A 14762-nucleotide genomic window follows, 5' to 3' on the forward strand; every position below is an offset into this window, starting at 1 on the left:
AGTCTAGATTTTCACATGATAGCGTGGAGAGATATGCTGGATATCTATTCTCTAAGGCTCCAGTAAGCACTTGTTTATTTACATATAAACTCTAATCCCGTTGTGAATAATTTCCACACCTGACAGAGAAAAATACTTCAATCCTCGTATGAGCCTCCATCTTAAAAGAGCAGATAGGTCGGCTAAAGGCAAAAAAAAATAAAAGGAAAAGAAGAGTCTTTTCTGTCCTCAGCTGTCACTCCTTTACCCAACAATCCTCTGAACTGAGGAATCTAACTCTAGTTAGCATCTTCTGACACATTTAGGCTAGGATGATGAGTCCCTCGCTTCCCCTCCTTTTTCGTGTCCCCTTCTCTTTCTCTTTTCTCCGAGAGATAGGCAGAAATTGAAAAATGGATAAGGGACATAAAGTACACAGCTGGCTGAATCTACGGAGGCCACCCTGTCTCCTCAGAGTGGAGGGGAAAAAATAGACCCAACTGCACTGGAAACGGCTTCAGCTCTGCCGCAGAGCTCCGTCCAGGAGCCTCTCCGGGGTGGGGGGCCCCCTTCAACCAAACGCCCCGTCACCGTACAGTAGGCTCAGACGTGAGATACCCGTTTGACAAGTCAACGGAACGCGGGTCAAGTCACAAGAGGTCGTCGTAGTCCAGCAGCTTGGAGTGCTGGCGGCTCTTCCACAGGCGGAACAGACGGAAGTCAAAGTACGTCTCGATCATCTCTTTGCCTGCAGCCGGGAGACAACACAGAGAAGAAAATCAAGATTACACAATGTTACCCTACAGGGAGCTCACCTAGCACCACAGACTATAGCATACATGTTTATTTCATTATCCTGGACATTAGTAGTTTGTTACTTTAAAGGACAAAATAAGTTTGTACAAATTTGACATTATTTGGGTAATTTACAGAGAAGGGTTCATTTTAGCTGCAGAACTCCAGGCTCGGGCCCACCTAGTGACGACTGCAATTGTGTATGCCAGAGATGTCTTTAGGACACGTTGACCTTTAACCAATAACATCAAGGTAAATAACACAATCGTAATATTTTGGTATAACTGAAATTTTCAGGGGCTGCACGGTGGTGTAGTGGTTAGCACTGTCGCCTCGGTGCAAGAGGGGCCAGGGTTCAATTCCTGGGCTAGACAACCTTCTGTGTGTGTAGTGGTTAGCACTGTCGCCTCGGTGAGTTTGCATGTTCTCCCCTTGTCAGCGTGGGTTCTCTCCGGGTTCTCCGGCTTCCTCCCACAGTCCAAAGACATGCAGCTCCCCTTGTCAGCGTGGGTTCTCTCCGGGTTCTCCGGCTTCCTCCCACAGTCCAAAGACATGCAGCTTAGGTGCATTGAAGACTCTAAATTGCCCGTGGATGTGAGTGTGAATGGTTGTCTGTCTATATATGTCAGCCCTGCGACAGACTGGCGACCTGTCCAGGGTGTACCCTGCCTTCGCCCATTGACAGCTGAGATCAGCTCCAGCACCCCTGTGACCCTTAACTGGATAAGCGGTTACGGAAATGAATGAATGAATTACATTTTCAGTAAGGCAATGTAACGTAAAACAGGTTACATAAGCAAACATTAGCCGGCTAAGCTAACGCGGCTAGCCATGACATTAGCTAAAATAAGAGCTGTGAAATTAATCATCTCTCAATTTCAATTATGATGTTTGCTCAAAATTATTATGAAAACTAGTTAATAGACAAAAAATATTATTGCAATTATTCATAGGATGCTCTTGTTTTGCCATTTTTTTCCTTGCTTTTGCGCTAACATTGAAGATTGCTTGCTAACGGCATTACCATAGCTAGCTAACATCAGCAAACTCATAGGGACAGTGCATGTAATCTGCTGTGTAACGTTAAAGTTGCATTGGAATATTAAGGTTTTGCTGTTTACCTCGGTGTTAATGGTAAAGGTTGTGGTGCTTGATACAGTGTCTTAAATATACACTCAGTAGGCCACTTTATTAACAACTAATACCATAAAACAATAATCTTTGCAATAAAATACAGAGGCATATACTGATGAGGAAACACACCGTGGGTCCTGGTAATGGACATGATCCCAGATGAGCCTGTAGCTCTTGAGCAGGACCATATTGGATTTACCCTGAATCATGTGTGCTTCTGATTATGAAGAGAACGCTCACTTCAATAAAGCTCATCTTACAGACATGAAACAGTTAGGTAACTATGCCAGGAAACCATGTCTGCCAGGTGTGATGTTACAGTTAGACTTGTTTTCTATGTAGGTTATGATGGTATGTGAGATCAATAGTAAGGTACTGTACACAGTAAGGTGACCGTGAGATTATTGATGGAAATGTATGTATCATCAATTTGGCTGACAATACTGTGATTGTGGCAGGAGCAGGATCTGGGGATGATTTCTGTCATGGTGTCATCAGTCATTGCATTGATCATTTTCAAAATAAAGGACATGCTTGCTGATTTAAGGAGGTCATCCATTTTTCCAGCATGAAACGGTACTGCTGCTATATTTTAATTTGTCCTTGGATAGGTTGCAGCTTTCTTGGGAAAGTGGATCCTTTTAATATTTGTTTGATGATTTATCTTTTTATTATTATTAATTATTTTTTTTAGCCATGCAAGTGGCATGACTATAGGAATTGCATGTTGGTCAAGACTAAAATATGTCCACCATTTGATGGATCACCAGACATTCCTGGTTGCCTGTTGATGAATACTACTGACTTTGGTGATTTCCTGATGTTTCTTCTAGCGTCACCAGCAAGTCAAAGTGAAATATATCAAAATCTATTGGATGAATTGTACAAAGTTTGACCCAATGATAAGGCCATCATTTTAGAAATGAATTTGTAATCCAAAAAGCCTGCAAAAATAATTCCCAATCAGCCTAAACTGCATGCTTGTAAATTCTAATCTAATACATTTTGATTCATGACCTACAGAACAAATGCTATCCAATGCATGTGAACTTTATTATTATTGCTATTATACTATTCATGTGCAAAATGCATTGAAAAACTATCATCTCCACTTCTGGCTTTCATCAGACACTGTGGTTTAAGGGCTGATCTCTGACCTGTAGTATTATATATTTTTTAAAATTTCCAATGTCTTTCTACATGACTATATCAACCCTGTTCTTTTTGTATATATGCTTATAAGATGATGTAATTAATGAATTAATTTGCTTTCACCAAGTCCCTCTTGGAATTGTCTTTCTGCCAAAATTCCAAAAGCTTTGTCAGTCGCCTCATTCAAATTAAACTTAAAACAAATCTTGTGTGTCAGCCTTCAACCTCACTTAGTCTGACCTGAAATGCTAAACTATGGTTAACAAACTTCTGAAAGTTTTAATATTTTTTGTTAATGCTGCTGGTGTTTATAATATATTGCAGTTTATCTCACTTCAATATGTTGCTAATGTTGCTCATTGCTGGTTTTACTTAACGTGAAGCCCTTTGAGGCTTTGTGGTATTTGATATTGAGCTATAATAAACATCGACTTGACTACATCCAGCAATATGTGCTGATTGCCCCTCCACAGGTTGCATCTGTGGAGAGTAACAGGAAGAACAGTGGCTCGATAGAGGATGGAAAAACACAGAGGCAATAATGACATTTTAATAGGAAAATAATTAGCATTGCATTGATAGGTGTCGAGAAAATGAGGGATGCCAGGGTTTACACCTGTATATTTGCTTGTGTTCCCTAATGTGCTTTCTCCACGGACGAGTGGCTCACCGCCATTGATTAATGGCTGCTATTAACATTCAGTGAGCGTACAGGTGAGGCTTCATGTATGTTTTGTGTGTGTGTGTGTGTGTATGTGTGTGTGTGTGTGTGTGTGTGTGTAGGTGTGTGCAACCCCTGTTGTGGAATAAACAGAAATGTCTTAAGACAGCAAGAAATCTAGCACGCGTGACTTTGCAAGTATTTCACGGATGCGGGTGTCGTGCTCTCACCCTCTGCAGACAGCTCTAGTGGGGACTTGAATTCGACGGAGGAGGGTCTCAGCAGCCTCTTCAGAGTCTGGATCAGCTGCAGGGAAAAAGAGGGAGAGACAGAGTGGAAGAGTTACAGAGAGGGACTGCTTCATTCCAAATGCCATCGGGTGTTCTGTAAAGGAAACAAACCAACTGGTGCAAGGTCTGATATATATATGCAGAGATCAGGAGGGGACCTGCAGCACTTTGATTCTGTCCATCCAACACTGCAGCTAGGATGTACGTGAAAAGGTCAACTTGCTACGTATATATAAGTATAAGTGCAGTTGAAAGGTACTGATGGTACATATGGAGGCATCAGTGAGAGTGGATCTGTTAGGGCCCTGGCAGAGCAGCGTCTCACACAGGGAGGTCAACTCACTGGAAACCGCTGATACAGATATTTATGTTCTAAATTAATGAGGTAATATCTTCCTTTTTCTGTTCTTGCAGTCCCTAAGTCAATAGCTAAGAATGACTTTATGTTTGAATCTACCTCTGACTGGAATAATCTACCTATAAATATTCAAACCATATCATCTTTCCACCTGTTAAAAAAAATGCCCTGGCTTCAGTTGTGCATGTCCATAATGACATCTATAGTTAAGTCTCATGACTTCATTACTTAATGCCATCGCTGACATTTACGGGTTTTTTTTTATAACCTATGAAAGAATGATCCATTTTCATGAGTGAGTATTTTTTTTTCTGTTTGTTTTTTTCATATTTGGTATCATTAATTTAACTTGTTATTTTTATAAAATGTTTGTCGTATTGTGCTTGTATTGTATAATTGCCGATAAGGACCCCCTCGAAAACAAGATGGTACATCTTAAGGGACTTTTCCACTAAAGAATTTCCATATAATTTATGACCAGTCTTTATACAACAAAATGTATTCTTAAGGAATTACCACCTTGCAGTTGTATTTTCCTGCCAACTAGACTTATGGTATTTTATATCCATGTCTGTCTAAAATGTTCATTATTTTATCCTATAAGATATTTATGTCATAATTTGCATATTCATTCTTGAGTTATGGCCAAAACTGTGTTTTTCTAAAGTCCAGGGGGAGGTTTATGCTAGATTTAAAGAATTTACGGTTTCGTGAGACGAAAATGGGACGGGCAAGAGGTAACGGTGACCTTCACCTTTGACACACAAAATCGAATCACTTCATCCTAGAGTCGATGGGTGAATCATAAATTCTCTCGCATCCACGTTTCCCTCGCTGTGTCTCCTCTCGAGGAAACCATGCTAGGGGAGAGGAAGCGAGGATATATGTTTTTAGAGTAATGAGACATCTGCACAGGTGTTCACTGTGCTATTACTAGTTAAGACACACACAGTTATTACTGCCAGAGCAGCAGTTATTTCTCCCTGGTACCTGTTTAACACCTGCACATGAATTTGAACACAATGCATTCTGTATCTATACTTTGTACTGTGATTCTACTGGCAGGATGCGCTTGTATAAATTATTCATTGTTTGCATGTGTATTTATTGATATTCTGATTGTGGAATCCACCAAAATATGATTAATGGGTCTTTGGAAAACTGTAAAATATTTATCACACTAAATGTTTTAGGGAAAAACTAAAACGATGTAAGTCTTATTAAACCCGACGCTCAGGAATGATCTGCTCTCCCAGACTTTAATGGTATCCATAATAACAATTAATGGTGGAAAAAAATATTTCTAATAAATGAATAAAGTTGTCTGTGGTCCTTTTGTTGTTCTGACCTACAATTAATACATTTTAACCGGATTGTACATCAGAAAACAAATAAAATATGAGAATTGGGTACAATATGTGGTCTGTCTTCACGCTGGTGTTAAACTCCAGTGATGTGGAGATGTTTCAGATCAGTCCGACAAGCTGCAGCGTCCAATCATTTAACTGATATCCAATGAGGGGGCTTGTGGTGCGTTAAAATAGTTCTGTGAAGGCTGCCATTGTGAATCCATGCTCCTCAGATCAGACATAAGAGCTTTGAGACGGCCCTTCAAGATGGCGGACCAGGACAACTTCCTGTTCAAGCGAGGAACAAGGATTTTTCAAATAAGAGACGTGTGGACTTTTGTGCCGAATTAAAAATAAATAAATCCCCAGGCATTGCTGAGATATTGTGTTCATGAGGATGGACTGCACGGTCACAAACATCATGACTCCAGCCAATGCTGTCGCTGACACGGAGGCAAAAAATGAAAATGTATGCCGCTATTGTGGTTGTGGACAATATGAATCCTCGTACTTGTACATTTCTGGTGTGAACCTGTATTTTTGGATTTAGAGATTAAGGTTGTTCACTACTCCCTCAGAGTATACGTGTCTGTCCTTGCCCAAGAGCCAAATCACTGGGAGCTTCAGTGGTCTTCAAAGGATGTTCCCTCAAATAACCTGTGTCATCAAAAAAGACGGTTGATTCATCGCAGCAGCATCAGTAGCTCACGCTGGTTTTGGGGCTCTGACAGAGCTTCTCCAGGCTGCATTTCAGTGTTCATTTGAATCTTGTATTCTGTTTTGACAGTGACTCTGTAACAGCTTACTACGGATAAAAAAATACTAGCTCGGCTAACTCATTAACAGAAATGTTTATTGATGTTCACTGTCCCTGTTAAACAAACCGGTAAATTAAATCAGAGATAGGGACATGATTATACACAGCAAACACATCAACTGTATCCTCCCTTTGTGTGTTTATCTGGAGGGCTGTCAGACCTGATGACACCCCCACCTCCTCCTGGTTCCTCTTGTTCCACCTCGTTGTCCCTGTCCCTCCTCTCGCTCCCTGGGGTCCGGTCCACTGCCACACTGTCGTGCCATCACACGTTGAGCCCAGCGGCAATAGGTCATTCGCAGGTTTCATCCCCAGAAGGATTTGCAGTACATCCGTCACGTTCAAAGAGGAATTATTTCTATTTGATATGCTTTTTGGTTTTCTTTTGTAATTGAGAGGATTTCTCAGAGTTTCAACATAAAAATCTTTACATTTATTGGGAAGTTCAAAAGAGGGGAGAGGAGCCCGGCATGGCTCTAGATAAAGACACATTTGCAACCAAAACTGAATTGACATTTATTCAGAATATTTAATAATTCTTAATCTCACTCCATAAACGATGCATTTGATCTTGGAAGATAATAATGCCTCAGATTCAACATATTTTTCTACATGAATCATATTTTGCTATCTTTTTGCTAAAACTTTCTACATTGAAGTAAATCCTTGAGAGAAACTGTGAGTATATTTCGGAAGATTTCAAGGCCCCCTTTACTTTAATACCTGGAACATTTTTAGTTGCTGGGACATTTAGACTTGGGTTGCAATTGTCATTTTTTGTTCTACGGTGGGGTTTCTGTCTTTCTTTCAAGGTTTTGTTCTCTTTGTGATGATATCCCTATGTCATTTTGGGAAATTCGCTTTATTTACTTTCTTGCCAAGAGGGAGGTGAGAAGACTGATATCACTCTCAGGTCTGTGCCCTAAATAAAATGTAAAGCTAAAGCTGGTTAACTTAGCACAGCTAGCTAAACTCTGACTAAAGGCAACAAAATCTGCCTTCCAGCTCTGATATGCCATGTTTGTTTCATCCGTGGTGGTTTCACAGGGGGTTGTGTCCCAGATATATTTTCTCTTATAGTCAATGTGAGGTTGCCAGGCAACCAGCCTGTCTGTATAATTCAGTATCTCTTGACATATGGAGGATGAAATATGTTTAAGCCATAAAAAAAATAGGTGGTAAGAAAGAAGAGATTATTAAAAGAGAGGAAATGTGGATCATCTTTAATAATGTAAGTGAACTGATAACATTAAAGCTCTGAAGGTGGACCAGGCTTATGGCGTGCATATGGTCTGTTGATGATAATGGAGGTACCGTACACAGATGGGGGTGGAGAGCAGAACTGGAGTTTTTTCATCTGGGGTCAGGTCTGGGGTCAACGCGGCTAATGCTAACGCAAAGAGGCTGGTAGCTTGTAACAACGTTACGAGAGCAGTGAATCTGATCCTATTAACCCTTGTGCTATAGTTACACTAAGTGAGTACCTACAGTGAAACCTTCGGAGCCACATCTGGTGACAATTGCAGGTTTTATTTTTTGTGTTGCTTCAACTTAATATATATTTATTTTCTAACTAATTTCCCCAGGCAGGCTCTGTAGAAACCGGTTGAGGTGTCACGGGAAAGGGGGTGAGCGTTGTTAACAGGAAGGTTATCATAAATCCCACATTTGCTTTGAATTGTTTTTTTTGTGTATGTCTAGAGCTTTTAAAATGGGTGTAGCCACAATATAATCTATATTAAAGTCAGTCAAGAATAGATTTTAATTTGTTAAGAAAAAATATATATTTGAGTTGTTCTTTCCTCTAAAGGGCACTGACTAAGCGGCGGTATTTTAGTTTTGAGTGAGAAAAGGTTGCTGATACAGACAATTAGAATCTGTAGCAGATTTTGTTCCTTTTTTAAAGAAAACACATTCTTATAGGTAGGTGCGTGTATTTGCAGTGTGAGATGGCTGATGGAGCTGTGAGGACTGATGCTGGGTGGAGGGGAGCAAGCGTCATTTGAAGGTAGCTCAGCCAGTCAGTTATTAATAGTGACTCTCCAGCTGAGCTTTCAGCAGCGCAGACAGGCAGCAGCCTCCCTGCTCATCCCCCGTGTGACTTGAACTGAATCGCTGTGGAGAAGATTCCAAATGTCACAGTGAACCGCTGGGACCTCTTACCCCGAAGAGGCTATGTGCCGAGGGTACAGGGAAACAATGGCTGCTGGGAAATGTGTGAATTACGCTCTCATACAAGTAAAGTGTGTTCTCAATTACCAAAGATTTCTCTCGGGTAACGGTGGCACTTTTAAACCCATGGTTTATAATGTAAAACAAAACTGCAACAAAACTGCTTGGTTATGGTGTGTAAAATATCATGGTTTTAGGCTCAAAAATAAGTTTGTTTGTTAAGTAATTTAAGTTACAGGCAGAAATCTAAACAATTAAATCTTGACTTCTGGTTTCATACAGGACATGAAACGTGGTCTCCTGGGTGAAAGTCGTGTATTGTTTGACCCATTCTTTCGCCCAGATTTATTTTTCATGAGGTCTTCCACGGACTATGATTCCACATTTTTTTATGATACATAAAAAAAAGAAACGTTATTCAGGAAAAAATGTGTCACCTTCAAAAAATAATTTACATAATTTGTTGTGTGAGAACATCATTTTTAGGACACCAGGCTGAAATGTGCTACATGCTGCATTTATTGGCCTCTATTTAGCTCAAATGCGAAAGAGGCTTGTATTAGACACCTTTATGCCTCCTTTTTTTCTAATCTGCTTCCATTTGCTCAATAAATATTTTGTTACAACATTATGCTATTAAGACAAACTCAATACTTCCTGTATGTGTTTCAAATCAATAGCCTTGTAGTGTTTAATAATTCTCTATTACTAACGTTCTACATGTGGCAACATTATAACGCTTTTAAAATCAGTTTGGTGCTTTTTCTCTCCTCACAGCTTCACACTGCATTAAACACACAGCAGCGAGGTCAAGAGGTACACAAGCATCAATATGCATCACATGGCCTTTACCCCGCACCTTTCTCTGATATCTCACGACTATTTTCTAATTCAGGCGCTTTTTTGTAACGTGGGCAGAAGAAGCTTAACATTTTGACCAGCCGAGTGCAGAACAAGGACTGGTACAGCTGTAAGCAATCACAAGAAGCAGTGGTACAAGTGGTTCAAGACAGGGGCTGCATGAGACACTATGAATATTTCAGTGTGTGTGGGCATGTTCCTGTGCATACGCTGTATGTGAGTGTGTGGCTGCATATAGCAGGGAGCCTATCAGTGTCTGTGGGGGTGGGAGGGGGTCGTCGCAGGACTACGGGAGGAGGAACGAGTGTGTTGGTATACGTGTGAGCCTGTAATTGCAGCGTGGGCGAGTGAGTTTAGTTTAATTGAGTGGGTGTCAATGAGTCTATACTCCCTGTCATTCCAAAGTGCTGCGTATGTGTGTGTGTGTGTGTGTGTGTGTGTGTGTGTGTGTGTGTGTGTGTGTGTGTGTGTGTGTGTGTGTACTCCCCCTGCCTGCGCTGGCATGGCAGCACGACAGCAGGATCAGAGCTGCAGCCAGGCAGCAGAAGGTCATGGTGAAGTCATAGTACATACATTTGTTCCAATAATTAATGTAAAAAAAACCCACATTCTTGCAATTTTCGTGCACAAAAAACTGCTCCCCTGTTAAAAGTATGCAGGCCTTTTACTCGAAGCCAACAGATTGTCTAAATGATTTATCTGCATGGTGCTACACACAGCATATGCCGTTGAGCCTGTGTGTTTGTGTGTGTGTGTGTGTGTGTGTGTGTGTGTGTGTGTGTGTGTGTGTGTGTGTGTGTGTGTGTGTGTGTGTGTGTGTGTGTGTGTGTGTTTGTTTGTGTGTGAGCACGTTTGAGATTGTGTACTGCATGTGGACATTTACAGTGAACTCTTGCACTAACTAGAGGAGCGTGGGAGTCTCTGTTTGTTCTCCAGGCTTGTCGTGACTACAAAGAGGACGACTACCTTTTCTCCATTAGCGCTTCCCAGCACATAGCAGCCCATGATGTGGATGAGGTTGGGTTTCGGGTTCAGCTTGCTCATCAGCCTGCCGAGCCGCCGCCAGAACCTGGGAGCACGGGAGAGAACGAGAGGTTCAGGAAAACGGCAACAAATGGGCGAGTTGGTAAGAGGGTTAGGGTCAAAACGGAATGATTTGATCAGAGTAAACACATGATGGTTACACTTCTAAACACATTTTGGCACGTTATTGTTAAAGATTTCCATCAAATGCTTTAATACCACCTGCAGTCATTCAAATGTAAAATCTATGTTTGAAAGGATAAAATGAAAAGCTGAATTTTTGAATCACTCATGTTAACGCTATGAGTCTCTTTGCTCTTTCTATAATGATAGAGTTATAAAAACAAATCCCCGCTGGATTTCTGGTCACACCCACAAAATTAAGTCTTACTGGATCATGTCGTCTTCCTTCTCCACCTTTGCAAAGGTGGCCACTTTGTTCTTCAGCAGGTACAGATGTCCTGGTCCTCCCTGTGGAAAAAGGTGCTTGTGTTACTATGGATTATGACGAGTATAAAAGTCACCTCATTCCTCCAGGTGCTGTTCAATTGAAATGGTCTGATGAACTGATAGTTGTAGTTGAAATTGTGTGGAATCTCAAAACCTTTGTTTCATGGCGGTATGGGCTTGTGGAAGGAGCAGCAGCAGTCTGTGTAAAGCTGGCTTGCCTCCTCAGCAAATGATATCATGAAATCCCCAAGTGTATGAGTCAGATTTCAGTTCATCCATCAGCAATTTCACTTCTATCTGCACAAGAATGTGGCGGTACTGATTCCACAAATTTCAGCTGATCTGGATGACGCAACCACATGACACAGGAATACTTACTTGCAGAAACAAATCTCAGAAGTGCCTTCACAATGAAATATGCCTGAAATATGGCTCTTTAATTAAAATAAATATGCCTCTAAACAGGGTTTTGGTGGAAATAAACCAAAAAACACAATAAAGCCTGCCGGTTATTGTTATGCAAGAATGGATAGCACTGATGTCTGCCCTGATGAAAGGTGTTCTTTAATATTCCCTGCAGCTAGGTTTCAGAATGCTCTAAATCAACACAGTCAGAAAAGTTAAGACAGCAGCCTCAAAAAGGCCTAAAGAACAAAGTGTTTGTCTGAATCTGCTAAAACGAGGTTTGCATCATAGTATGTATAGTACATAGGGTTTCTACCAGAATATGTGTACATACTCCAATAAATAAAAAAATAAATCATATTGTCTGTCTTAATATACCATACACTGTATATAGAGATGGACCATATTACAGCTACCCAAATATAGAGAGAATTCAATGGAGCCATTTCAGGCAGCTCAAGAGCAGTGATTCTGAGGGGGGAGGGTAACTCATTTTAGGCGTGGACTTCAGGTTTTACACCTACGGAGGGGAAAAGTGGAAAAGCATAATAGGGCCACTTTAAGTCAAAGCCCCCTGGTGACTTGCTGCACTAAAGGTAATAACTCGCTAACAAACCTTGGTGCTCGGCTCATGATTGGTTCAGGTGGATGTGTGGTTGGCACTCCAGATACCCACATGGATGTGTATAAGCACAGAAAAAGTGTGTTTTTCATAATAAGCCCCCTTTAAGTCAAGACAGGATCAGAATGCTCCAAATGCTCATCAATCAGAAAAGTTGAGACAGCGAAGAAGTGTCAAAAGAGCCTAAAGACCAACGTTTCTGGCTGGATCTCCTAAAACAGAATCTCCATGACATAGAGGAAGGATCAGATAGTCCTGGTGTGCTATGCCCTACCTCTCATAAGCCTTCAAAGAAAAGCAACGGCGGGCCCTGATTGGCCTAGAGGGAAAATGCACCAAGCTGCTCTCGTTTTTTAATTAGCAGCCAGTCCCCACACCCTGCACAACAGGGGATCGCAATAATCCTCCAATCAACTCAGGGGAATGGTGACATTCAGCGAACATTAACTGAGAAAAAGGGAAATGACAGTACCAATGAATGAAGGAAAGCTGCATTTGGCTGTTTTGGGATTTTGATTATGCCTTTTACATTTCATCACACAATAGGCATTTTAATTGTTGTCACCATCAGCCAATCACAATGCTCCTGACTCCCCTAACCTCACCACTAGTTTACCGCTGTACCGCTCATTTAAGCTGCCAAATGCAAATATTTGTTTCAAAATTAGACATAAAACATGTTGATATCTTTAGCAGATGATATGAGTCTATACCTCAATCCATCACTACTAGTTAGACAGAAGTAATCTGACTTATTGCAGGCCAACTCTTATTTATAGGACAATGTGTCAATGATGTCACATTATTGGCCTGTCGCTCACCTGACAGAAAATGAGCATGTTCCAGATTTTACAGCCTTTTCTGTAGGCAGTCAGCTTCTTCTCGATCTCCTCTGGGCGAGGGACAAGCAGAGAGAGAGAGAGAGAGAGAGAAAAGGTGTCACTTTTCCCACTCAGCCGTAATGGTGAGACACATAAATTGGCTGTCCCTCAAGACACACACACACACATATATAGACACACATAAGTACAAAAACAATGAGTCATCTCTGCCCTCCGGCAAGCTGAAACTTATTCCACCCTCATCTTTTCCACATTTACACTAGGAGAGTCATTCTCACTTGAGAGCTAACGTTAAAAATAAAATAAAAACACAGATGTCACACTCACCGAGGATGTCATCAAACGTGGCATGTTCATGGTCCTTTAAATGGAAGATGAAAACAGAATAACAATTCTATTATTAGTTTCCTTGCCAGAAAAGGGCAGGTTGGTTACAACTTTTGCTCAATATAAAACCTACACCTTTAAGAAGGGTGCTTCATTTAGCCGTTTCTACTCCGTCATGGAGTGGGAGGGTGCAGGGGCCGGATAGGAATTGGGTCTAAATCCATGCTAATGGATGTGTGATGCTGTACTCAGTCACAGCTCCACTCTGAGCTTAATGCTAAAGTTAGCATGACAACGCTTACGTGCAGATGTTTACCAGGTATAATATTTACCATTTTAATGATCTTATTTTATTGTGTTAACATGCTAACATTTGCTAAATCATTCTAAGTACAGGTGATGCTGATGGGAATGTCAGTTTTTTAAGGTATTTGATCATATACCGAAGTATCGGACAAATTAAAATATCGACCTTCTGATCGGTTTTAAATTAAAAGGCAGAGGATCTTCAAAGTTATTACAATTTATTCTGAAGGGAACATGAATGTCTGAACCAAATTCCATAGCAATCCAGTAGTTATCCTCATGGTGACGCTTTAGGAAAAGGGGATTGTCCTTAGGATTCATCATCCAGGAATCATGAATGCTTCTACAAAATGTTGTGGCAATCCATCCAGTAATAGTTTGGATATTTCTTAAGGTAAGTAAAAAACTATGATCTGCTGGTGTCCCGAGAGGAGAAGTCGGTGGATCACCAAAGTCAGTAGGCTTCATCCTCTGGGACCACGAATATCGCGACCAAATTTGATGGCAATTCATCAAATGGTTGTTAAAACATTCAGTCTGGACCATCGTGGTGGACCAATCAACTGACAGACCAAGAGACCGACATTGCAATCTTTAGCATGGATAGAAACATTGGGAACCACTGTCATAAAACGATAATAATATAATAACCTATGTGAATTTGGCAATGCTCGAAAGGATGCTGCATCTCACTGCAAATGTCAAGTGCTGTGTTCTCTTTTCTGGAGAAAAATACCAGCAACAGATTGTCCTCGTGTTTCTGAACAAAATAAGAACAGCGCTTCACTTAGCAGACCATCAATGCCAATGAGTCTGTCTATCTCTTAAGAGAGACACAATCTCAGGAGGATGACTGACAGTGCTCTTCTTCACTCAGACGAAAATGAACCCTGCCTACTTGACTGAAGGAATCCATCACTCTCTGCGTTAAAGTTGGTCTTCGATTATAGTTGCCATAATGGGAAAAAAAATGCCTTCTGTACAGGCAATTTCTATCCACGTCACCTCAGCTATTCGGTGAAATCTGAGGTATCGTTTACTGTATATTCAACCTTTGTTTCTTTATAATACATGTAATACCCGACTTCTTTCTTTACAGGGCTTCTATAAAGGCAATAAAATAGGCCATAAATATATGAGATATGAGTTCACAGTTATTTCCTCCTCGGCATTGTCGAGTATGGTTTATGCCGTACTGTTGGTTACACTCATTGTCTTC

General features: G+C 40.9%; 1 protein-coding gene across 1 annotated transcript in view; it reads right to left on the bottom strand.

The window, feature by feature from the left end:
• Positions 1–629: 629 nt before the first annotated feature.
• Positions 630–14762, bottom strand: part of nsmfb (NMDA receptor synaptonuclear signaling and neuronal migration factor b) — a 44705-nt gene continuing 30572 nt past the window's right edge. The window contains exons 11-16 of the mRNA XM_054611401.1: positions 13238–13271; positions 12890–12960; positions 10983–11062; positions 10535–10637; positions 3952–4027; positions 630–727 (exon numbers count right to left, since the gene is read on the bottom strand). Coding sequence (XP_054467376.1) covers positions 630–727; positions 3952–4027; positions 10535–10637; positions 10983–11062; positions 12890–12960; positions 13238–13271 — 462 coding nt within the window. The remainder of the gene's footprint in view (positions 728–3951; positions 4028–10534; positions 10638–10982; positions 11063–12889; positions 12961–13237; positions 13272–14762) is intronic.

Source organism: Anoplopoma fimbria, chromosome 13, assembly GCF_027596085.1.
Source record: "Anoplopoma fimbria isolate UVic2021 breed Golden Eagle Sablefish chromosome 13, Afim_UVic_2022, whole genome shotgun sequence".
Taxonomy (NCBI): Eukaryota; Metazoa; Chordata; class Actinopteri; order Perciformes; family Anoplopomatidae; genus Anoplopoma; species Anoplopoma fimbria.